General features: G+C 36.9%; 1 protein-coding gene across 5 annotated transcripts in view; it reads right to left on the minus strand.

The window, feature by feature from the left end:
• The window catches only part of ATAD1 (ATPase family AAA domain containing 1), an 89,173-nt gene that overhangs the window by 29,634 nt on the left and 32,200 nt on the right, over positions 1–27,339 (minus strand). For all 5 annotated transcript variants that reach the window (XM_077125332.1, XM_077125335.1, XM_077125333.1 and 2 more), the window contains 3 exons: positions 24,902–25,000; positions 22,987–23,107; positions 2,420–2,620 (listed from right to left, as the gene is read on the minus strand). In XM_077125332.1, coding sequence (XP_076981447.1) covers positions 2,420–2,620; positions 22,987–23,107; positions 24,902–25,000 — 421 coding nt within the window. The remainder of the gene's footprint in view (positions 1–2,419; positions 2,621–22,986; positions 23,108–24,901; positions 25,001–27,339) is intronic.

The raw sequence follows: 27,339 nt of genomic DNA on the forward strand, positions 1-27,339 counted from the left end.
AAAATATAAAAAGAACTTTTAAAATTCAGCAATAAGAAACAACCCAATTTAAAAATGGGTAAAAGATTTGAACACAACTCACCAAAGATACACAGTTGCAAATAAGCATATGAAAAAAATGTTCAACCATCATGTGTCATTAAAGAACTGCAAATTAAATAACAAAATAAAACTGCACACCTATATAATGGCTAAAATCCAAAAAACTGACAGCAACAAACACTAAAACAACAGGAATGCTTATGTAAGGCTGGTAGGAATGCAAAATGGTACAGCCACTTTGGAAAGACAGTTTGACAGGTTAACATAGTCTTATCATATGATCCAGCATCACTCTCTTAGGTATTTACCCGATAGAATGGAAAACTTACGTAGACATAAAAACCTACACATAAATGTTTCATAATAATCCAAAACTGGAAGCAACCAAGATGTGATTTAATAGCTGCATGCATAAACAAACTGTGGTACATGCATACAATGGAATGTAATAAAGAAATGAGCTACCAAACCACAGAAAGATATGGAAGAACTGTAAATGCAAACTGCTAAGTGAAAGAAGCCAGTATGAAAAGGCTACACATTGTACACTATCAATTCTATGGAGTTCTAGAACAGGAAAAACTATAGAGACAATAAAAAGATCAGTGGTTGCCAAGGGTGGATTGGGTAAAGGGAGAAGAATAAATGGATGACACACAGGGGATTTTAGGACAATGAAACTATTCTCCATGATATCGTAATAGTGGATACATGGCATTATGCATTTGTCAAAATCTATACAATTGTATAACACAAAGAGTGAACTTTAATGTAAACTACAGACTTAAGTTAATAATAACATCAATATTTAGTTCTTTAATTGTAACAAATGTACCATAGTAACAAAAGATGTCACTAATAGGAGAAACTGAGTATAGGGGATGTGGTTATATGGGCACTCTGCACCATGGATTCAATTTTCCCATGTTCTAAAAAGTTAATGCATACCTGAGATTGCAAGAAAGAAAATCGTCTTAGTTCAGAAAAAGAGGAAGCTAAAAAGAAGAATGGCAAGAACCTGAGGCAGTTATGCCACTGTCTGTGTGTGTATACATAATAGATGCACATGTGTATTATCAAAAAGTCCTCCTTTAGTGCCAATACCCATGTAATGAAGCAAAGACTGACAAGATGCCAAGAGGCTCAAAAGGATGTACCTTCAAGAAACTGTAGACAAGAAAAAAAATCAATATATTCACCACTATATGAAGATAACAAGGAAGCTTATGGGTCTATACCTGGGCTGGGAGTGGAAGGACTGTCCTCTAAAAAACCAGGACCAAGGGGGCATTCTTTTAGGTTTGAAGTCTAAATATTTACTACCATGCAGTCTTAGGAAAACTCAAGTTAAGAAACAATCATAAAAATGGGTTCTGCCATGCCAGAGGACCTGGGTTTGATTCCCGGTGCCTGCCCACGTTAAAAAAAAAAAAGGGTTCTGAATGATTAAACCTCTGAGGCTCCATGCAGTGATAGGTAAATTAGACTGGCAACCCAGAATTCCCAAAGAAACCAAAGCCTAAAGCCATCTAGTATTAGAAAAGACAAAAGGAAACAACCCCTTCTGAGTCAACAACATAAAGGAGAATTAGAATTTCAGATATCAGAACAATGTAAAAAATATATATATTTAAATAGTATATCTAAAATTTAGAAAATATAAAAGGAAGTAAAATTCTAAAAGAGCATCTACTGTGAAAAAAGCCAATTCTGAAAAACTTCAGTAGGAAACTATTATAAACTAGGTGAAGACAAGCCATTCTAGAAAATATATGCAATCATAAAAAAAAAAAATCAACAAAAAATTACCACGAAAATTATAAATAACCAAAGAGAAATAGGCAAATCAAAAGCAAGGAAACCTAAATGTCTAATCAACATGTCAAAAGATACCCAAAATTCACTAATAAGCAGGGAATCAGAAAACTATGACCTAATTCATGCTCTTGGAAATTGGCAAAAATTAATGCAGTGTCTGAAAATAACACATCTTTAGGAGTATATAGGGAATTAGAAATTTTATACATTAGTGGGAGGAAAAACAGGTATAATTATTTTCAAGGACTGGTAATGCTAGAGAAGTTGAAGATTAACATATTACACATCCAGGAATCTACTCTGAATAAGCATATGTGAAGAAAAAAACATGTACATGGATGCCCATTGAATACAGGGAAAAGATAGATACACCCATCTATCAAGTAAGGGAATGAATAAACAACTGTTTACTCTACAACACAGAAATAATACATAGTATATTATGATGTTATCGCTCATTTTATTAATATTATGTAATAAATATTAAAATTATCTGGTTATCTAAATACCATCTTTAAAAATGATTGTTTAAAATGCTCACATAGAAAACATAACATACCTATTTCATCTATAAAGATGATGGAAGGTTGTAACTTTATGGCAAGGGAGAAAACAGCAGCAGCCAATTTCTGAGATTCTCCATACCACTTATCAGTCAGTGTTGAAGGCTGAAGGTTAATAAATCGACAGCCTGCTTCTTTGGCTGTAGCCTTGGCAATCAATGTTTTCCCACAGCCTGGAGGCCCATAGAGAAGAACACCTGGAAATTAATATAAAGTGTTATTATTTTATTATTTCCCTTAGGAGAATGAGATATTCGCTTTAGTTGATAAAACACTTAGTTCTGCTTACACTAAAAATTTTCCTAATATTTGATTATGCTTTTATTAATCTTTAATAGTATATTAAAGAATGATCAGAAAAATACATACTTTCAAGTCTCAAAAGTTTCTTAGAAACAAAATCCACATGGAAAAAATCTGTAATATGAATATGCTAGCAATCTAGTTAATGGAGTAACAGAAAAGAAGGTATCATGTTCTAATCTCAGAGTGAGTGATATATATTTGGGGATAACAGCATCCTTGTGCCTCCTCCTTTCCTTAAACAGTTCAGTTCAGAATACTGAAGACTATCATTTCCACATCCAAACTTAGACCACTCTATCAATGCACTGACATTTAAAATTATCTTATGCCCACCATTTTCACAAATTAACAGAGCATTATGGCATGGCATCTTGATAAACTAAAAAAGACAAACAAATTCTAAAAGCACTTTTGTACTATTGCTTGGAGACATACGCTTTGACCAAAAGGATATGTGCCTTTTTCCAAACAGACAATAATCTTTTCTGTACAGGAAGAGAAACTACCAGTCACGGCTACTTTAATTTTCAAGGAGTAAGCTATAGTCTCCGTGAACAGTTTGCTTCTAAATACAACTTTAGGGGCCACGGTGGCTCAGTAGGTAAGAATGCTTGCCTGCCATGCCCGAGGACCCAGGTTCGATTCCCGGTGCCTGCCCATGTAAAAAATAAAATAAAATAAATACAACTTTAGGTAACATTTTTAATATATAAGAGATCTAAACAGGTTGGGGTCTTGAACATTTGGGAATCACTAACTACTTCTCAATTACAATACTAAAATCATGGCTCTGTCTATAAATACATCATTTACAGAAGGAACTGACAAACTATAATCTGTAAAGCTCTTAAAATATTAGTTTAATAAGAGCTTCCCAATTTCCTTATATAACAGCACTTAATGAATGACAATATTTATAGATGACACGCTGGGACAAACTAGAAGGAATATGGAATAACCACATTAAAAAAATTACGCCGACATTCGAGAATAAACTTGGAATATGTCATTGGTAACAGAGACCAGCAGGAGTTAGAAACAGGGTAAGATAATGGGTAATTGGAGCTGAAGGGATACAGACTGCAACAGGACTAGATACAAAAACTCAAAAATGGACAGCACAATAATACCTAATTGTAATGTAATTATGTTAAAACACTGAATGAAGCTGCATCTGAGCTATAGTTTTTTTTTGTTTGTTTGTCTTTTGTTTTTTTTCTTTTTCCTTTTTATATATATATATTTTCATTTTTTATTATTATTATTATTTTTATTTTTTTCTCTATATTAACATTCTATATCTTTTTCTGTTGTTTTGCTAGTTCTTTTCCTAAATCGATGCAAATGTACTAAGAAATGATGATCATACATCTATGTGATGATATTAAGAATTACTGATTGCATATGTAGAATGGAACAATTTCTAAATGTTGTGTTCTAAATGTTAATTTCTAAATGTGATTCTAAATGTTAAACCAAGGCTTAACTACAAAAAAAAAAATTATGTATTTAAAATAAAATATAAAGTTGATTTCCATGGCAGAAGACTACAGCAAATGACATTATTTTGCCTAGAACAAAACTGAAGGTGGATCAAGCAGAAAGATAAGTGAACATTTATTCATTCATTCAAAAACATATTAGCAACTTCCAGGAAGCTGATGGACTAAGGAGAGGCAAATGCACTTCTCCAACAAAAACACCTACAGAACAGGCTAAAACTGTCCAAAGAAGCAGTTCTGGGGCTCAGAAGACCGAAAAAGGATTACCAGAACCTACAAAGAAGAGCTGAATGAAAAAAATAGAGAAAATACGACTGAGAACGTATAATGAGTGAACTGAACCATGACTCCCAGCGCCTATCCTTTAGCCCTGAGGCTGGTAGCTTTGTGTTGGCCTGGTTCTCATCCAACTCGCAAGATGTGGCATGGTCCTGATCCAATTATTATTTGGCCAAGTTAACCATCTAGGTTCTACACCCTTGAGCCTTTCTATGCAGGAGACCAGGGCACCTGCAGCTCAATTATTTCCACAAACAAGAGAGACTGTGGTGAGTGACTGAACTCCAGATACCCATGCTCCAGCCCAGCGACCAAGATTTGGGTCAGCTTTGTTCTTGCCTGGCTGGTTGTTATGCACAAGGAGAGACAGGGAGGTCCTCTCCGTGAGAAAAGGGGGAGACATGGCACAGTTCTGATCCAACTTTTGGAAGGTGAAGTTGACCCTCTGGATCCTGCAGCCTTGATCCCTTGCAGGCTGAACCCCAGGATATAGGAGGCGCCACTGTTTCCAAATACAGAGTAACTGTGGTGAGGAAACCAACTTCAATGAGGTTCCTGGTGACCAACACCACACTCAAGGCCAGCAGCTGCATGGACCCTACCCGTTTGGTTTCTGCAGACTGGGAGAGCTGGGGCTTTGAGGAACTGGTTGCCAAAGAGCACTGTCTGCTGGGAAGGCTGGCAACCAGCCGTCTTGTGAAGTTGATTTTCTGATCCTCTTTCCAGGGCCCTTTGGAACTGCTTTGCATTCCCTGTATGTGATCCTGCCCACTGGGGCTGAAAGATACTGATGAAATGCCAAATAAGAACTTTAACAAGAAGCCAAACAATGACAAAATCTTAGACAAGAGAGGAAAACCAACTTTAAAACACAACCTTATTGGGAGATGAGCCAAGATGTAGGCTTAGTGAACTGTGGAATTTAGTATGTTTTCCAGAGCTGCTAGTAAATAGCCAGGAACAGTAAGAACAACTGCTGGGGCCACATCAGTAACGGGACATAAACAATAAGCCAGTCTGGACAAGTTGGACCAGCTGCGATCCTACCCACAACCATGAGTTCCCCAAGTCACAGAGGCAGGCGCCCCTCCCCCACAGGCTGGTTCCCAGAGGGGAAACTGACTTTATTAACAACAAGGGGCTCAACCGAGTTCCAACTGTGGATTTAATTAACAAATTCGGACTACTAAAAATAGCCCCCAGATCAGCTGAATCTTGAACAAAAGCTGAGGCTGCTGGTTTCTGCCCCAGCGCAGAAAGGGCAGGGCTGATGGAAAAAGAGATTAAAATAAACAAACAAACAAAAAACAGAGGTGTTTTTTTGTATCAGACAGCACAAAATATTTGAAAAGTTCTGGGACCTGAAGGAAAAGAGGGGGCACCAAGTACCTGGAGATATAAAGAGCAATGTAACTTAAGCTCTTGATTGGCAAACCCGAAGGGCAGAAGTTTTGCTCTGAAAAGGATTTTTTTTTTCCTTTTCCTTTTTTGTGATTCTGTTTCTGAGGCTTGACTGCTCTTTGGATACAACTGCAAGGCTTCTCAGGCTCCAACCGCCCCAGGCAAGGGTTGGATTAAGCTTAAGGGAAAGACAAAGTGATTCTCTGGAGGCTGTGCATTTCCCAGGAGAGGTGTGGGGCTCAGCTCAAGTGGAATCCCTCCCTCAAGGAATTCAGACCCCAGGATCTAGAAACTGAAGTGATTAAATAAAGCCAGCCTACAATCTCTTCTCTTTGTCAACCAGATGCCCAGCAGGGAGAGTCTGCTGAAGTTCAAGGTACCGCATCACTTTATGCCGGCAGGGCCCACAGGCAGAGAAGCACAACATACTGGGCAGGATAGGAAAAATATAGAGTCTAGAGACTTCATAGGAAAGTCTGTCAACCTGCTGGGTCTCACCCTCAAGAAAACAGATGCAGGTGACTCTTTCCTCCTGACAGGAAGGAGGCTAGTCTGGTCTGGGAAAATATGACTGGGATCTATAATACCTAAGTAGGCCCTCATAAGGAAAAAAAAAGTGTCATACAGGCAGGGCTAGAAAAAGAAAACAAGAACTGAAAAATTCTGATCGGTTAAACAAAACCTAAGCTAGAGGTCTAGAATAAGCTGAACTGAATATCAAAGAACAGACAGACAACAAATTCATCCACCAAGAAAATCCTAGGAAAAAGTGAAAACAATTCCCAGAAAAAACTAATTAAGGAAAATAAATGTCTAGATGCCAGCAAAAAATACCAAATCATACTAGGAAAATTGAAGACATGGCCCAGTCAAAGGTCAAACCAACAACTCAAATGAGATACAGGAATTGAAACATGGATGTTCGAACAGACATGGAAAATCTCATCAAAAATCAAATCAATGAATTGAGGGAGGATATAAAAATGGCAAAGAATGAGTAAAAAGAAGAAATCAAAAGTCTGAAAAAAATCACAAAACTTATGGGAATGAAAGGCACAGCAGAAGAGATGAAAAAAACAATGGAAATCTACAATGTCAGGTTTCCAGAGTCAGAAGATAGAATTAATGAACTGCAGGACAGGACATCTGAAATCCAACAAGCAAACAAAATAAAGGGAAAGGAATGGAAAAATATGAGCAGGGACTCAGTGAATTGAATGACAACATGAGCACACAAATGTATGTGCTCTGGGTGTCCTAGAAGGAGAAGAGAAGAGAAAAGGAGGAGAAAAACCAATGGAGGAAATAATCACTGAAAATTTCCAAACACTTAGGAAAGACTTAAAATTACAAATCCAGGAAGGGCAGTGTACCCCCCAAAAATCAGATCCTAATAGACGTACCCCAAGATACTAATCAGAATGACAGATGTCAAAAAGAAAAAGAGACTTTTCAAAGCAGCAAGAGAAAAGCAATCTATCATATACAAGGGAAGCCGAATAGAACTATGTAGATTTCTCAGCAGAAACCACGGAAGTGACAAGACAGTGGTAGTGATGTATTTAAGACACTAAAAGAGAAAAACTGCCAACCAACCAAGAATCCCATATTCAGCAAAACTATCCTTCAAAAGTGAAGGGGAAATTAAAATATTTTCAGATAAAAAATCATGGAGAGAATTTTTGACAGAGATCGGCTCTGCAAGAAATACTAAAGGGAGCACTAGAAGCAGATAGGAAAAGACAGGAGAGAGAGGTGTGGAGAAGAGTGTAGAAATGAAGGTAAAGAAAAGGTAAAAAGAAGAAAAATTAAATATGACATATAAAATCCAAAAGACAAAATGGTAGAAGAAAGTACTGCACTTACACTAATACACTAAGTGTTAACAGATTAAACTCCCCAACCAAAAGACATAGACTGGCAGAACAGATTAAAAAACAGGACCCATCTATACGCTGCCCACAGGAGAATCATTGTAGACTCAAGGATGAAAGTAGGTTGAAAGTGAGAGTTTAAGAAAGGATATTTCATGCAAACAACAATCAGAAAAGAACAGAAATAGCTATATGAATATCCAACAAATTAGACTTCAAATGTAAAACAATTAAAAGAGACAAAGAAGGATACTATGTATTAACAATTCAAAAGAAGACACAGCAATCATAAATATTTATGCACTGAGCCAGAATGCTCCAAAATACATGAAGTAAATACTGAAAAGGGAAGCAGATACTCTACCATAATAGTTAGAGACTACAATTCCCTAATCTCATCAATGGACAGAATAAATATGACAGAATATTTAGACAGAGGATCAATAAAGAAACAGAGAATTTGAATAATACAATAAATGAAGCAGACTTAACAGACATTTATAGAGCATTACACCCCACAACAGCAGGATACACCTTCTTCAAGTGTTCATGGATCATTCTCAAGGATAGACCATATGCTGGGTCTAAAAGCAAGTCTCAATAAATTTAAAAAGATTGAAATCATATAAAACACTTTCTCAGATCATGAAGGAATGAGTTGGAAATCATTAATAAGTAGAGTGCCAGAAAATTCACAAATATATGGAGGCTCAACAACACACTCTTAAACAACCAAAGGTCAAGGAAGAAGCTACAAGAGAAATCAGTAAATATCTTGAGGCAAATGAAAATGAAAACACAATGTATTAAAATTTATGGGATGCAGCAAACGAAGTGCTAAGAGGGAAATTTATTGCCCTAAATGTCTATCAAAAAAGAAGAAAGAGCAAAAATCTAGGAATTAACTGTAAACTTGGAAGAACTACAGAAAGAACAGCAAACTAACCAGAAAGCAAGCAAAAGGGAAAGAAATAACGAAGAATAGAGAAGAATTAAATGAAACTGAGAACAAGAAAATCAACAAAACCAGAAGTTGGTTCCATGAGAAAATCAGTAAGATTGATGGACCCTTAGAAAGGCTGAGAAAAAAGAGAGGATGCAAATAAATAAAATCAGAAATGGAAGAGGAGACATAACCACTGACCCCACAGAAAGAAAGGAGGTAATGAGAGGATACTATGAACAACTTTATGCTAATAAACAAGACAATGTAGAAGAAATGGACAACTTCTCAGAAAGGCATGAACAACCAACATTAACTCGAGGAGAAATAGATGACCTCAACAAACTAATCACAAGTAAAGAAACTGAATAAGTCATTATGAAGCTTCCAAAAAACAAAAGTCCAGGACCAGATAGTTTCACATGTGAATTCTACCAAATATTCAGCAAAGAATTAGCAGCAATCCTGCTCAAACGCTTCAAAAAAATTGAAGAGGAGGAAGGCTACCTAACTCATTCTAAGAAGCCAACAACACCCTCATACCAAAGCCGGATGAAGATACTACAAGAAAAGAAAATTACAAACCAATCTCTCTAATGAACACAGATGCAAAAATCCTCAACAAAATTCTTGCAAATTGAATCCAGCAGCACATTAAAAGAATTATACACCATGACCAAGTAGGATTCATCCTAGGTATGCAACGATGAATTAACATAAGAAAATCAATTAATGTAATACATCATTTCAACAAATCAAAGCAGAAAAACCACATGATCATCTCGTTTGATGCAGAAAAGGCATTTGACAAAATTCAACAGCCTTTCTTGATGAAAACACTTCAAAGGATAGGAATAGAAGGGAACTTCCTCAACATGATAAAGGGAATATATGAAAACCCCACAGCTAACATCATCCTCAATGGGGAAAAACTGAAAACTATCCCACTAAGATCAGGAACAAGACAAGGATGTCCACTGTCACCACTGTTATTCAACACTGTGTTGGAAGTTCTAGCCAGAGCAATTAGACAAGAAAAAGAAATACAAGGGATCAAAATTGGAAAGGAAGAAGTAAAATTCTCACTGTTTGCAGATGATATGATACCATATGTTGAAAACCCCGAAAAATCCACAGCAAACTACTAGAGCTAATAAATGAGTGCAGCAAAGTGACAAGTTACAAGATCAACACTCAAAAATCTGGAGTTTCTATACACTAGTAATGAGCATTCTGAGGGGGAAATCAAGAAAAAAGTTTCATTTACAATAACAATCAAAAGAATAAAGTATTTAGGGATAAACTTAACTAAGGATGCAAAAGACCTATACAGAGAAAACTACAAGTAATTGCTAAAAGAAATTACAGAGACTTAAATATATGGAAGGGCATACCGTGTTCATGGATTGAAAGACTGAATATAGTTAAGATGTCAATTTTACCTAAATTAATTGATAGATTTAATGCAACACCAATTTAAATCCCAAAAACATACCTTGCAAAAATAGAAAAATCAAAATAACCAAATTTATCTGGAAGGGCAAGGTGCCCCAAATAGCTAAACATATGCTGAGAAAGAAAAATGAAGTCAGAGGACTCATACTACCTGACTTCAAGGTATATTACGAAGCTACAATGGCCAAAACAGCATGGTACTGGCATGAAGATAGATATAATGACCAGTGGAATCAAATAGAGTGTTCAGATCTAGACCTTCTCATCTATGGACAACTGATCTTTGATAAGGCAGTCAAGCCAACTTATCTGGGACTGAACAGTCTCTTCAATAAATGGTGCTTGGAGAACTGGATATTCACACACAAAAGAATAAAAGAGAATCCATACCTCATACCCTATCCAAAAATAACTCAAATGGAGCAAAGACCTAAACATTAGATCTAAGACCACAGAACTTTTAGAAGACAATGTAAGGAAATGTCTTATAAATCTTACAATAGGAGATAACCTACACAACGGGAGACAATATTTGGAAACAATGTATCAGATAAGGGTCTAGTATCCAGAATATATAAAGCAACTGTTCAACTCAACAACAAAAAGACAAACAACCTAATTAAAAAATGGGCAAAAGACATGAACAGACATTTCTCAGAAGAGGAAATACAAATGGCTAAAAGGCACATGAAAAAAATGATCAACTTCCCTGGCTATTAGGGAAATGCAAATCAAAACCATAATGAGATATCATTTCAGACCCACCAGAATAGCCACTATCAATAAAACAGAAAACAACGAGTGCTGGAGAGGATGTGGAGAATGAGGCACACTTATCCACTGTTGGTGGGAATGTAAAATGATATAACCACTGTGGAAGGCTGTCGGCGATTTCTCAGGAAGCTAAGTATAGAACTGTCATATAATCGGGCAATACTATTACTAGGTATCCACTCAGAGGATATGAGGGCAAGAACAGGAAATGGACATCTGCACACCAATATTTATAGCACCATTATTTACAATAGCCAAGAGATGGAAACAGCCCAAATGTCCATCAATAGACAAGTGGCTAAACAAAGCTGTGCTATATACATACAATGGAATACTACACAGCTGTAAGACAATAAGGTCATGAAGCACATAACAACATGGATGGACCTTGAGGAAGTTATGCTGAGTGCGATTAGCCAGAAACAAAAGGACAAATATTGTATAGTCTCACTGATATGAACTAACATCAATGAATGAACCTTGAGAATTTCAGTTAAGACAGAGGCCATCAGGAGAGAGAAACAGGGTAGATTTTTGGGTGATTGGAGCTGAAGGGATACAGACTGTGGAACAGAATTGATTGTAAAAACTCAGAAATGGATAGCACAATACTACCTAATTGTAGCACAACGTTAGTACACTCAGTAAAGCCAAAGGTGAGAATGACAGAGGAAAGAGGGCTGGGGGCAGAAATGAAACCAGAAGGAAAGACAGACGATTGTGTTGAACAGTGAATAAAAATGTATTTGCAAAAATGTTTACTTGGTACAGAATTTGTATTTTGACTAGTGCATTTCCTAATATAACTTATGTGGACAGCTTAATTGAACACCTTAAGTACATGGAATCTTGAGTAGGGCATGAGATTTTGTAGGTTTGTCCAGAGTGATGCTCCAATAAATCCCAGAGTAATTTGAATAGTGAATAAAAAAGTATTTGTAAAGTCCCCTAGGGGGAATGGTGAGAAAGGGGGGAAATTCAACTTCCTGAAATTCCCACAAGCAGTGGGGACAACCAAAGCAATAGGCTGAGCACTCAATCTTGGGGTTTGTTCATATGAAATTTAACCCCACAAAGGATAGGCTAAGCCTACTTAAAAGCAGGCCTTAGAGTCACCCCCCAGAGAACCTCTTCTGTTGCTCAGATATGGCCTCTCAGACAACACGATAAGCAAACTCACTGCCCTCCCTCTCTCTACATGGAACATGACTCCCAGGGGTGTAGACCTTCCTGGCAATGAGGGACAGAAATCCTAGAATGAGCTGGGACTCAACATCAAGGGATTGAGAAAATCTTCTTGACTGAAAGGGGGAAGGGCAAAATGAGACAAAATAAAGTGTTAATGGCTAAAAGATTCCAAACGGAGTCGAGAAGTCATCCTGGAGGTTATTCTTATACATTATATAGATATCACCATTTTAGTTAAGGTGTAATGGATAGGCTGGAGGGAACTGTCTGAAAATGTACAGCTGTGTTCCAGTAGCCATGCTTCTTAAATATGACTGGATAAGGACATAGTTTTCACAATGTGACTGCATAATTATAAAAACCTTGTGTCTGATGCTCCTTTCAAAAGATGAGTAAAACATATGGATTAAAAATAAAGAAATATTAGGGGGAACAAATGTTAAAATAAATTTAGTAGACTGAAATGCTGGTGATCAGTGAAGGGGAGGGGGGATATAGTATGTACGAATTTTTTTCTTTTTATTTCTTTTTCTGGATTGATGCAAATGTTCTGAGAGGTGATTGTGGTGATGAATATACAACTATGTGATGATAATGTGAGTTATTGTTTATATACCAAGAATGGATGATCATATGGTAAGAATGTTTGTGTTTGTATGTTATATTTAAAAAAAAAAATTTTTGTTTTCCGTTCTACATATATAATCAGTAATTCACAATATCATCACATAGTTGCATATTGCATTTCTTGGAATATTTGCATCTATTCAGAAAAAGAAATAAAAAGAAAGCAGAAAAAAATTCATACATATCATATCCCCATCCCTCCCCCTCACTGATCACCAGCATTTCACTCTAAATTTATTTTAACATTTGTTTCCCCTATTATTCATCTTTATTTCATATGTTTTACTCATCTGTTGATAAGACAGATAAAAGGAGCATCAGACACAAGTTTTCACAATCACACGGTCACATTGTGAAAGTTGTATCATTATACAATCATCTTCAAGAAATATGGCTACTGGAACACAGCTCCACATTTTCAGGCAGTTCCCTCCAGCCTCTCCACTACATCTTGACTAACAAGGTGTTATCTGTTTAATGTGTAAGAATAACCTCCAGGATAGCCTCTCAACTCTGTTTGGAATCTCTCAATCATTGACACTTTATTTTGTCTCATTTCACTCTTACCCCTTTTGGTTTCTCAACTAAAACTCCTCTGACGCTGAGTCTCAGCTCATTCTAGGGGTTTTCTCAATCCCTTAATGCTGAGTCTCAGCTCTTTCTAGGATTTCTGTCCCACATTGCCAGGAAGGTCCACACCCCTGGGAGTCATGTCCCACATAGACAGAGGGAGGTTGGTGAGTTTGCTTGTTGTGTTGGCTGGAGAGAGAGGCCATATCTGAGCAACAAAAGAGGCTCTCTTGGGGGTGACTCTGAGGCCTAATTTTAAGTAGGCTTGACCTATCCTTTGTGGGGTTAAGTTTCATATGAACAAACCCCAAGATTGGGGGCTCAGCCTATAGCTTTGATTGTCCGCACTGCTTGTGAGAAGATCAAGAATTCAACTTGGGGAAGTTGAATTTTCCCCCTTCCTCATCAAAGACCCGAAGGGGACTTTGCAAATACTTTTTTATTCACTGTTCAAATCACTCTGGAATTTATCAGGGTATCATTCTGGACAAACCAACAAAATCTCATGTCCTATACAAGGTTCCGCATACTTATGGTGTTCAATTAAGCTGTCTACATAAGTTATATTAGGAAATGCACTAGTCAAAATACAAATTTTGTACCAAATAAACATTTTTTGCTTAGTCTCACACATAAGGTACAATTTTAAAATATTACCATCTATTTTCAGCACTCTGCAGTAATGACATTCCTTTCTTCTTCCTCGTGCAAAAACATTTTTTAAATTTGTACATTTACTCACCATCATTATACACTCTAGGCATTCCTAGATTATACCATCTCAATCTTTATCATCTATCTTTCTTTGTGATTTCATTTATGCCTCCAGCCCTCCTCCCTCTATCATTCTCACATTCAGCTTCATTCATTGTTTTAACATAATTGTACTAGAGTTAGGTAGTATTGTGTTGTCAATTTCTGAGTTTTTACATTCAGTCCTGTTGCACAATCTGTATCTCTTCAGCTCCAATTACCCAATATCTTACCCTATTTCTATCTCCTGATGGTCTCTGGTACCAATGAAATTCTCCAAGTTTATTCACTAATGTCAGTTCATGTCAGTGACACCATACAGTATTTGTTCTTTTGTTTCTGGCTAATCTCACTCAGCATAATGTCCTTAAGGTCCATCCATGTTGTTACATACTTCATAAATCTACTCTGCCTTACAGCTGCATAATATTCCATCATATGTATATACCACAGTTTGTTTAGCCACTCGTTTGTTGATGGACATTTTGGCTGTTTCCATCTCTTCGCAATTGTAAACAATGCTGCTAATAAACATTGGTGTGCAAATGTCTGTTTGTGTAAAAATTAAAAAAAAATTTAATTAAAAAAATGCATTTGCAAAGTCCCCTTGGGGGATGGCGAAAAAGGGAAAATCCAACTTTCCCATTTGGAGAATTCCTCATATTCTCACAAGCAGTGGGGACAACCAAATCAACAGACCAAGCACTCAATTTTGGGGTTCATTCATATGAAACTTATCCTGGCAAAGGATAGGCTACACCTACTTAAAATTAGGCCTAAGAGTCACCCCCAGGGAACCTCTTTCGTTGCTCAAATGTGACCTAACTCTTTCTCAGCCAACACAGCAAGCAAACTCATTGCCCTCTCCCTCTCTACGTGGGACATGACTCCCAGGCATGTAAATCTCCCTGGCAATGAGGGACAGAGATCCTAGAATGAGATGGGACTCAGCATCAAGGGATTGAGAAAACATTATCAACCAAAAGGGGGATGAGAGAAATCAGACAAAGTAAAGTGTGAGTGGCTGAGAGATCTCAAACAGAGTCGAGAGGTTATTCTTATGCATTTTATAGATATCCCCTTTTTAGTTTAAGGCTACAGGGAAGTGCCTGAAACTGTAGAGCTGTTTTCCAGTAGCTATGTTTCTTGAAGATGAATGTATAATGATATACCTTTGGCAGTGTGACTATGTGATTTTGAAAACCTTGTGTATGATGCTCCTTTTATCTACGATATTGACAGATGAGTAAAAAATATGGATTAAAAATAAATTAATAATAGGGGGAACAAATGTTAAAATAAATGGAGTAGATTGAAATATTAGTGATCAATGAAAAGGAGTGGTAAGGGTACAGAAAAAGAATAGGGGGAACAAATACATTGAGTAGATGGAAATACTGGTGGTCAATGAGAGGGAGGGGTAAAAGGTATGGATGGCATATATGAGTTTTTTATTTCTTTTTCTGGAGTGATGCAAATGTTCTAAATGTTCTAAAAAGTGATCATGGTGATGAATATACTACTATGTGATGACACTGGTAGCCATTGATTGCATACCACACACGGAATGTCTGTATGTTAAGAATGTTCATGTTAAGAATGTTCATGTTATATGTTGTTTTGGTTTGATAAAAAAATAGATTTTAAAAATATATAAATAACTTTATTGAAATAATCAGATGCCCAGACACCAACAAAAAATTACAAGACACTAAGAAATAGGTAAGCCAAATTATTAAAATAAAAAGTTAAGAGGAGATACAGAATTTGGAACTAATAAAAAACTGTTCAAACAAATTTACTAAATAATTTCAACAAGATGAGTAAAGAAATAAAAGACATTAAGAAGACACTTAAAATAAAATAAAAGACATTAAGAAGGAAGGCTCCATGGAAGAGCTAGAGAAGTGACAGAAAAATGATTGGGACAGCAGTTTCTGAAAGGATCTTCTACACTATATAGGGAGGTCCTGGATGAAAAAGCTGAGGAAGTAAGACAGAGAACCAGAGACCATCAAGATAGTGCAAAGAGCCTAAAGTGCCCATTTCAAATGGAGCCTGGAGCCTTCAGGAGTGCAGTGACAGGGAGCCTGGGATGAGGAAGTCAGCCAACCCTTCTTCCTTAAATGTGCCACACCATGCGCGTACCCACACCCCATCCCCAGAGGCCCCAAAGACCGCCACACTGACCCCCGCAAGCCAACATCCTTTGCACCATACAGCCAAGCCCTGCTCCAAGCACCCCTGCACTGCCCCACACCTCACAACCCAGGCACCTGCAACCAGCCCTCACCACACACACTGATGTGTGCATCTGTGCCCCAACTTGTGCACACATGACCCAAGGCCCAATACCCTGCACACCTGTGCCTTGTCTTGCCGCTCACACGAACCCACATACCAGAGCCCCAACAATGTGCAACCACTGCAGCACATACCACTGTCAATCCACCCTACTACCTGTTTCCCCTGCCCAACATGTTGTGCACCTGCCTGCTCACCCATGTATCTGCAACCTGCCCCTCACTCAGTATCTACCTGTGCCCCCACACCCGTGTTCTGGCCTGCCGCTCCCCACCTCTCCACACACACACACACACCCGGTACATCCCCTGTGATCCTTCTCCAGCCTCTCACTCTGAGGCCTCTCTGAGTCACACCCTGCCCCTATGGCCCCACACAGCACCCCTAAAATCCTGGGCACGGGACCCCATACACCCAAACAACAATACAGCATCCTGCCTGACATTCCGCGCTTCACCCCAAACCTGTCCCGCAAATACAAAACCTTACTGAGGGAAATCAACTTCCAAAGTAACCCTATCAAGATAATTAAACATCCTCAAGGCAACAGAAAATCACAAAGCATATGAACAGACGGAGAGATATATCCCAGCCTAATGACCAAATTAAAACACTGGAGGACATACAGACTTTGGTACAAGTAATCAAAGATGTTCATACAATTCTACTAAATAAATTCTATGGGTTGGCAAATGACATAGAAGAGATCAAACGACACTAGAAGAGCACAAAGAAGAATTTGTCAGAATGGAAAAACAGCAGATATTACAGAAATGAAAGATACTGTAGACCCAAAAAACAAACTAGAGACACATAACAGAAGATTTGAAAAGGTAGCAATTGATTTCAGTGCACAAAAGTCCTAATGGCTAAAAAAGATGGAAAAAACTGAATTGGATCTCAAGAAAATGATGGACAACACAAAGTACACAAATATTAAGAATCATCAGTACCCCAGGAGGAGAAGGGAAGAGTAAAGGGCCAGGAATATTTGTTGAGGAGCTAATGGGGGAAGTTACGGGATGCAACAAAGGTATTGCTGAGAGGGAAATTTACTGCCCTAAAATGCCTATATTTAAAAAGAAGAGCAAAAATCAAGGATTTAACTGCTCCTCTGGAGGAACTAGAGAAAGAATAGCAAACTAATCCCAAAGCATATAGAAGAAGAGAAATAACAAAGATTAAAACAGAATTAATGAATCGGAGAACAAAAGAACAGAAATAATCAATAAAACCAAAAGTTGGTTCTTTGAGGAAATCAATAAGATCAATGGACTGCTACATAGGCTGGAAAAAGAAGACACAAATAAACAAAATCAGAAAAGAGAGGAGGGGTCATTACAATGCCCTGAAGAAATAAAAAACAATCATAAGAGGATACTATGAACTATATGCTAACAAATTAGACAAGTTAGATGAAATGACAAATTCCTAGAAACACATGAACAAGCTACGGTGACTCAAGAAGAAATAGAAGATCTCAACAAACCAATCAAAAATAAAGAAATTCAATCAGTCATCCAAAAATCTGCATAAAAAGAAAAGCCTAGGGCCAGAGGGCTTTACAGAGGAATTGTATCAAACATTAGAAAAAGAACTAACACCAATTCTGTTCAAACTTTTCCAAAATACTGAGGAACAAAGAATACTACCTAACTCATTTTATAAAGCTAACATCACTCTAAAACCAAAACTGGGTAAAGGGGCTATAAAAAAGGAAAACTACAGGTCAATATCCCTAATGAATACAGATGCAAAAATTCTCAATAAAATACTAGCAAATTGAATCCAACGAGACATTAAAAGAATTATATACCATGACCAAGTGGGATGTGTATGAGGAATGCAAGGGTGGTTCAACAAAAGAAAATCAATCAATGTAGTAAAGCAAATTAACCAATTGAAAGGGAAAAATCAGCATCATCTCCATTGATGCTGAAAAGCAAATGACAAAATTCAAAATCTTTTTCTGATAAAAACATTTCAAAAGGTAGGAATCAAAGGTAAGTTCCTCAATATGATAAAAAGGGCATATATGAAAAACTCACAGCCAGCAACGTACTCATTGATGAGAAAGTAAGTCTTCCCCCCAAGATCAGGAAAGAGACAAGGATGCCCTCTGTCACCACTATTATTCAACATTGTACCAGAAGTTTTAGCTGGAGCAGTTAGGGAGGAAAAGGAAATAAAAGCATCCATATTTGAAAGAAGAGCTAAAACTTTCATTATTTGCAGATGACATGATATTGTACTTGGAATATCCTGAAAAATTTATGAAAAAGCTTCTTGAGGTATTTAACAAATCCAGCAAGGTGGCAGGATGTATTAATTAATGCACAAAACTGAGTAATGTTTCCATACATAAGCAATGACCTGAGGAATCAATTAAGGAAAACATTCCATTCAAAACAGCAACCAAAAGAATCGAGTGTCTAGGAATAAATTTAACTAGAGATGCAAAGGACCTATACATAGAAAACTACATAACATTGCAAAAAGAAATAAAAGCTCTAAATAGATAGAAAGACATACTCTGCACATGGATAAAAGGTTAAATGTAGTTAAGATGTCAATTCTAGCTAAATTGATCAATAGATCCAATGCAACTTAAAGAATCAAATATTTAGGAATAAACTTAACCACGGATGTTGTATTAGTTTACAAGAATATAACAGAACTGGAATGGCTTTTAAAAAGGAGAACTTAATAAGTTATAAGTTTACAGTTCTAAGGAAGTGAAAGTGTCCAAATTAGGCATCCAAGAAGATACCTTAATTCAAGGAAGGCCAATGGGCCTTCAAAACTCTGTCTGCTGGGAAGTCATGTGGCTGGCATCTGCTGGTCCGTAGCTCTTAGGCTCCATTGTCTTTAGCCTCTGTTCCTGTGGGGATTCCTCACTTTGTTTCTCTGGGGCTGGCTTTCATTTCTTGACTTTCCTTGGCTCTCTCCAGGTTCTGGCTTGCTTAACATCTTTCATGGCAACGTCTGCTTGGCTCCAAGCATCTCCAAAGATCCATGTCTCTATTCTCCAAGTGTTGGCATCTCTGTGCCAGCTCTGTTCTTAAGTTTCTGTAAGCTCTGTCATTTCTGAGACTTCTGCCATTTACAGCTCTCTCCAAAATGTTTCCTCTTTTAAAGGATTCCAGTAAATTAACCAAGACCACCTGGAATGGGTGGAGTCACATCTCCACCTAATCAAAAGGTCACACTCACATCTGGGCACACCAAATCTCTCTGGAGATAATCTAATCAAAAGTTTCACACTACAATGTTGAATCAGGATTAAGAGAAAGGACTACCCCCACAAGACTGGATTAGGCTCAACAAATGGTTTTTCTGGGGTATGTGATATTTTCAAACCAGTACAGACGTAAAGGCCTGGAACACAGAAAACTACAAAACATTCCTAAAAGAAATGAAAGACCTAAATAAATGTAAACACATTCTGTGTTCACTGACTGGATGATTAAATATCATTATGATGTCAATTCTGCCCAAATTCATCTACAGAGTCCATGTAAAAACAATCAAAATTCCAACAGCTTACTTTACTGAAATGGAAAACCTAATTATCAAATTCATTTGCAAGGGAAAAGGACCTTGAATAGTCAAAAGCATCTTGAAAAAGAAGAATGTACAGGTAGATTTATGTTTACTAACTTCACAGCAAATTACAAAGCCACAATGGTCAAAACAGCACGGTAGGAAGGCTAAAAGAAAGTACCTAAAACTGAGTTCAACAACTGTATAACGATATCGCTTTTACAATGTGTCTGTGATAGTGAAAACCCTGTGTCTGAGGCTCCTTTTATCCAGGGTATGGACAGGTGAGTAAAAAAAAAAGAAAGGATAAAATACACAAGGGGGATAAAGAGTAAAAAGTGGGTAGATTGAAATACTGTGGGTCAATGAGAGGGAGGGATAAGGGGTAAATTCTTTTTTTTCTTTTCATTTCTTTTTCTGACGTGATACAAATGTTCTAAAAATGATCATGGCAAAGAACACACAACTATGTGATCAAATTGTGAGCCAAAGATTGGACATACAAAAATGAATTCAAAATAGATCAAACACCTAAATATAAGAGACTGTACCATAAATCTCCTAGAAGAAAATTAGGGAAACATCTTTAAGCTCTAGCAATAGGTAGTAGTTACCTAGACCTTAGATCTTACACTCAAAGCAAAAGCAATGAAAGAAAAAATAAGTAAATGGGACATCCTCAAAATTGAATACATCTATACTCTATGGCTGATTAAATCTACAATCAACTGAGGAGATCACCTTCAACAATGAGAGAGGTTTCATCCAATCAACAGAGAGACTTAAGGGGAAAACTAATGATTTCAGCAGTCAGAAGAGAGAATTTCTACCTCAATTTCAGCCAGCCAGATTCTCTTGGGGAATTTATCAGAAACCTATGTTGGGTGTGCATGCATGGTTTGGTGGTAGGATGGTTGCCTAGTTCTGTGGGTGTGCTCCTGTGGGTCCTGTTTATAAACAGAATCATTAAAGACGTTATTAGTTAAGATGTGTCAAAACTGAATGAAGGTGGGTCTTAAACCAGTTTGGCTGAAGTCCTTATAAGGAAAAGAAATGGGACACGAACAGACATTTGCCTACCGATGTTCACAGTGGCATTATTCACAATTGCCAAACAATAGAAACAACTGAAATTCCATCAACAGATGACTGGATAAACAAAATGTGGTACGTACATACAATGGAATATTATTTGGCAGTTAGAAGGAATGAAGTCCTGAAGCATATGACAACATGGATGAACCTTTAGAACATTATGTTGAGTGAAATAAGTCAGACACAAAAGGACAAAGATTTTACGATCTTACTGATATGAACTAATTATAGTGTGTAAACTCAGACATAAAATATAGAATACAGGTTACCAGGATATAGAATGAGGCTAAAGAATAGGCAGTGATTGCTTAATTCGGGTAGAATGTTTAACTAGGGTAAACTTAAATGTCTGGAAACGGGCAGAGGTGATGGTAGCACACTATTGTGAGAATAATTAACAATGCTGAATGGTGTGTGAGTGCAATGGACAGGGGAAGTTTAGAGTCATGTAGGTCATCAGAAGGAAAGTTAGAGGTTAAAACATGGAAATGTGTAACACAGTGAACTGTGTGGTGGACAACGTCTGTCATTAACTGTACAAATATAAAAAAGTTATTAACTGGATTAAAGCAGATGTATGACACCATTATAAGGAGTTAATAACAGAGGGGTATATGGAGAAAAAAAATGTACCTGTTGCAAATTATGGATTATAATTAACAGTAATATTTTAAAACCCTTTTATCAACCATAACAAATGTACCACATCAACACTATGGCTTAATAATTTGGGGGATAAGGTGTATGGGAGGATCAGGGTTTTCCTTTTTCTTTCTTTTCCGGAGTAATGAAAATGTTCTAAATTTGATCATGGGGCTGTAAACAAGATGTGATGATACCGTGAACCAGAGACTATTTACTTCAGATGGTTTCTATGCTGTGTGACTATATCTCAATAAAATCGCAAAAAAAGAAACGGGAACCGAAGCCATGAGGAGAAGTCAGAAGCTGGAAGTCAATGGAAGCTGGAAAAAAAAAGATGTGGCCATGTGCATTTCCAGGTGACAGAAAAAGCCAAGGACTAAGTAAGGATCACTGCCAGTCAGCCACAGAATGCCACAGTCTTCAGAAAGAAATCGTCCCATTACTGATGCCTGGCTACTGATGCCTCTATACTATGAGCCAACAAATTCCCACTGTTTAAACCAAACCATTGATACGGTATTTGTTTTACCAGCTAGGAAACTAAAATACATCGTAAACTTATCTATTTACCTCACTGTTACATACCACAAACTCTCGATCTGAATCATCTTTAACAAGTCTTAAACATGATTAATATTAAGGACGCAATTATAAGCACTCTCAATTCTTGAGTACCTAGGCTTTTAAAGTTCCTAAGGCATACGACCTACAAAAAAGGAGATTTCCCCCAAAATAAGAACTAATGGTGAAGAATACACAACTGTGTGATGTATTGTGAGCCACCGATTGTATGTTTGGACTGTATGTGTATGGCTATTTCTCAATAATAATACCTATTTTTTTAAACTACTATTTAATTTCTAGTCTATCTGCAGGAATGTATTTCCTGTAAAGAAATGTTACAAGTTAAAACAATTAAGATCAATGGGGATAGGCGGTGGGTAGGACACTAGAACTACGAAACCACAAAAAGAAGTCTTGACTTGAGGGAAAAAAAGAAAAAAACAGCTCATGATTGGACTTTTTTCAACCTTAATCTTCCAAATCCTAATTTACTTGGAAGTCATAAAAAAAAACAGAATTGAAATAAAGGGGATTATTTTAACACAAACCTATAGGTACAAAATTCATCTAAAGTTAGGAGGCTAAAAAATGAGCAATTACTTTAAAACTATCATTTAAACAAATCACTGAATCTTAGTGTTCTCTTAAGAATGTGACTTCACAAAAATTAGTTTTAACCTGCTAGCAGTTTCAATGTTTTCTAGATTTTAATGCTTTAGCACCATAAACTTTAACCATACCTTTTGGAGGCTGCAGAAGCCTGGAATTTTCAAATAAATGCTTCTTTTTGATAGGTAAGATAACTGTGTCTTTCAGATCCGTAATGACATCATCTAAACCTGCTATATCACTCCAAGTAACCTGGTAAAAGGTAAGGTCAACATGTATTTTACAACTAATACATATTCACTGAAGTAAAAAAAAAATTCCCAACGAATGGCAAATCTTAACCTAATAATTATACATAAAAAATAAAACATTAAAATTATATATGAATGTTGAGTACAAACATTTTACAGCAACGATGAAATTAATAAACTGCTATAAAATTAGAAAAACAAATTTAATGGTCAACTACCTACTATTAAAAAAGCACTATATAAATGGCACTTAAAAAATCTGTAAGGATCTATTAGGGAATCCATTCCCTTTATAAGGAAGAAATACTGTCACAAGAAGACTGAACCAGTTCAGAAAAATAATTCACCTCTGGGGAATAGTTCACCAGGAGCGTACCTATTTTATATACAAGGTTGTCAACTATAAAAGGAATGAATTTTAGATATAAGGTCAATACCTATCAAACTCGACTTCTGAATTTTAATAACCAAAATTAAAACTGCATCAAAACTTCTAAAATGTCTTTATAAATAGCAAATAAGAGAAACACTTTTAAAATAAGCACAGCTTAAATTATTTTTTAATTTTTAAGTAACAAATGCCTTTTGGCTCAACTCATACATGGAGGAACGGAGACTCAAAAGGGAAATCATTTGCCAAGTCATGAATGGAAAAACTGGGTTTCAGAATCCTGTGTTCATCATACCATATCATGGAAAACTGTATTTAAACTCCATAAATTAAATATCCACAACTTAAAGCATAAAGCAGTACATTTTACATGCCATAAACACAAATATATAAAAATACAAGTTGTACTACACAATGTATATAGAAAAGATTTAACATAGCAGTTCTCAGCTTGCTATCTTAAGAAAGCCCTGCTTACAAAGCAGATCACTAGGAACTTCAGATACTAGGAGGGTTCCCACCATTCCACTAGAAGAATGGCTCATTGTGCCTAAACTGTGCAAAAATATATGGTTTATGTTTGTATGTTAAGTTCCATCAAAAAAATTAAAAATAAAAAAAAAATTTTTTTAATTGGGTAGATGGAAATGCTAGCGGTTAATGAGAGCAAGGGGTAAGGGATATAGTATGTATGAGGTGTTTTTTTTTTTTTCCTTTTTTTCTGGAGCAATGCAAATATTTTAAAAAAATGATCATGGTGATGAACATAAAACTATATGATATTGTGAGTCATTGATTGTACACCATGTATGGAATGTCTGTATGTTAAGAATGTTTATACGTTTGTATGTTAAGTTTTATCAATAAAAAATAAAAATAAAAAATTATGGTTTAATGCTTAGCACCTGTTTTCCTTCTAGCAGTCTAGAATTTTGGCACATGCTAAGCAGAGGTTGCACGTGAGATCATCCCACCACCACCAATGAAAACCCTGGGCAATGAGCTTCTAATGAGCCTCTCTGGTATACAACATTTCACACGTTATCACAACTCATTGCTGGAGTAATTAAATGTGCCCTGACTGACTCAATGGGAGGACTCTTTGACGCTTGCAACTTGTTTTCTCCAGACTTAACCCGATGAACCTTATCCCTTTGCTGAGTTTCCTTTGCATTCATTTGCTGGAATAAATCACATTTCTAAGTATGACTAAATGCTGAATCCTGTGATTCTTCCTAGTCAATCACCAAACCCAGATGTGGTCTTGGGGACCTTTGACATAAAACACTAGATAAATGCCATGCTGGAGACCCAGGTTCGATTCCCGGTGCCTGCCCATGCAAAAAAAAAAAAAAAAAAACTAGATAAAAAACAAAAAACTTTTTTAATATTAAAAATACATACATGCATGTTAAGAGGGTCTACTAGATGAGCAGCAATACTCATTTCATATTCTGAAAGCTTCACATTTTTCACACCAATCTGCTTCATTAGTTTTTCTGCCTAGGGAAAAAAACACAAAAAACAAGCAATCTCCTTTAATTTGATATTTAGTTGCTGGCACTTCAAAACAGGTATCTGTTGAGTCTGAAGAGCAATGAGCAGACACACAAAAATCTTCCAGACTGTCCTATGTTTCTTGACCTAACCCTGCTCCATCATGAGCCCTTAGAGTAAAGAAAAGATTTGAAGCTACAGGCCACAGGTTTCTCATTTCCCAAGACCAGCCCTTGGGAAATGAGAAAACAGAGTATATGATTGAAGAGATATGTGAAGGGCTTCCCCACTACTTCAATGTGACCATAGGTATAGGTAAAACCTCAAGATGATAGACTGAAGAATTAAGGATACTTTCCTCAAATTACTTGGGTATCTACAATAATGTCCATACGTATTAAAATTCAAATTCTCCCTCTTTTAGTTTAAGTAAGTTCCTGAGAGGAAGCAACCAGAGATAATAAAAATTCTGAATTACAAGTATACTTGCATCTATTCTCAGAACAGGGCAAAAACTAACTTTAACTCTCTATAGGTTTTAGTAATAAAACAGAGCTTTCATTTAAAATTAAGAAAATAATAATATGATAAACACTGACTGAGTGTGCCAAACATATGTGCCAAATATTACACTCAAATATTTTAAGTGGACTAACTCACTGAATCTTCAGAACGATCCTATGAGGTAGGTACAATTTTCTTCCCTAGCATAGAAAAAAAAAAAACTGAAGCTTAACATGACTAAGTAACTTTGACTAAGGTTAAAAGTTAGCAAATGGAAGATGCAAGATATGAATTCAGGCAGTCCAACACTAGAGTCCATACTCTAACCATTACACATATTGCCTTGATTTTTCCAATTATAAGGTAAGGGTGGAGGAAGAGTGTGACCACTAAAATCTTTAAAAATATATATATAGCTCATTATCTAATTTAACTTGTATGGTCAGCGTACCAGTTTAAAGCTATTATGTACCCGAGAAGTCATGTTGTAATCCTGATTCAATATTGTAGGTCAAAACTTTTTATTAAATTATCTCCAGATGTGGTTCACCCAATTATGGGGGTGACCTTTTGATTAGTGGAGATTAACTCCACCCATTCCAGGTGGGTCCTGATCAGTTTACTGGGATCCTTTAAAAGAGGAAACATTTTGGAGAAGGCTCACAGAGAGCAGGACTGACACAGATGCTAATACTTGGAGAACAGAAACAGGATGTTTGGAGATGCTTGGAGCCCAGCAGATCTTGCCATGTGGCTTCCCATGAGATGTTAAGCAAGCCACAACGTGGAGAGCCAAGGGAAGCCAAGAGATGAAAGTCAGTCCCAGAGAAGCAAAGTGAGGAACCCCTGCAACAGAGACTGAAAGCAACAGAGCCCAGGAGTAAGGGACCAGTAGTGCCAGCCATGTGTCTTCCCAGCTGACAGAGGTGGTGAGAAAAGCCATCACCCTTTCTTGAGTGAAGGTAACTTCTTCTTGGTGCCATAATTTGGACACTTTCAATTCCTTAGAACTGTAAACTTGTAACTTATTAAATCCCCTTCTTAAAAGCCATTCCATTTTTGGAATATTGCATTTCAGCAGTTTAACAAACTAATATACTCAGTTCATTTGAACACCATAACTACATGGAATCTTGACTAGGCAGTGAGATCTTGTTGGCTTGTACAGGGTAGTGTGATACTCTGCTATATCCCAGAGTAATTTGAGCAGAGAATAATAAATTATTTGCAAAGTCCCCTTTGGGGAATAGGAAGAAAAGAGGAAATATTCAACTTCCTCATCTGAGGAATTCCTGTTATTCTTGCAAGCAGTGGGGACAACCAATTCAACAGGCTGAGCCCTCAGTCTTGGGGCTCGCCCCAATGAAGCTTATTCCTGCAAAGGACATGCTAAGCCTACTTATAATTATGCCTAAGAGTCACTCTCTAGAGAACCTCTTTTGTTGCTCAGATGTGGCCTATCTCTCTGAGCCAACATGGCAAGTGAACTCACTATCTCCCGTTAAAAAGGACATGACTTTCAGAGGTGTAAATTTTCCTGGCAACATGGGATTGAGAAAACCTTCTTTACCAAAAGGGGAAGAGAGAAGTGAAACAAAAGTTTCAGTGGCTGGGAATTTCAAACAGAGTCAAGAGGTGATCCTGGGAGTTATTCTTTGCATTATATAGACATCCCTTTTAAGTTGACGGTATGTTGAAGTGGCCAGAGGAAAGTACCTGAAACTGCTGAACTGTGTTCCAGTAGCCTTGATTCTTGATTCAATATCCCTTTTTAGTTTATGATGTATTGGAGTGGCTAGAGGAAGTACCTGCAACTGGTGAACTGTATCTCAGTAACCTTG

The sequence above is a fragment of the Tamandua tetradactyla genome, chromosome 13, assembly GCF_023851605.1.
Source record: "Tamandua tetradactyla isolate mTamTet1 chromosome 13, mTamTet1.pri, whole genome shotgun sequence".
In the NCBI taxonomy this organism is placed as follows: domain Eukaryota; kingdom Metazoa; phylum Chordata; class Mammalia; order Pilosa; family Myrmecophagidae; genus Tamandua; species Tamandua tetradactyla.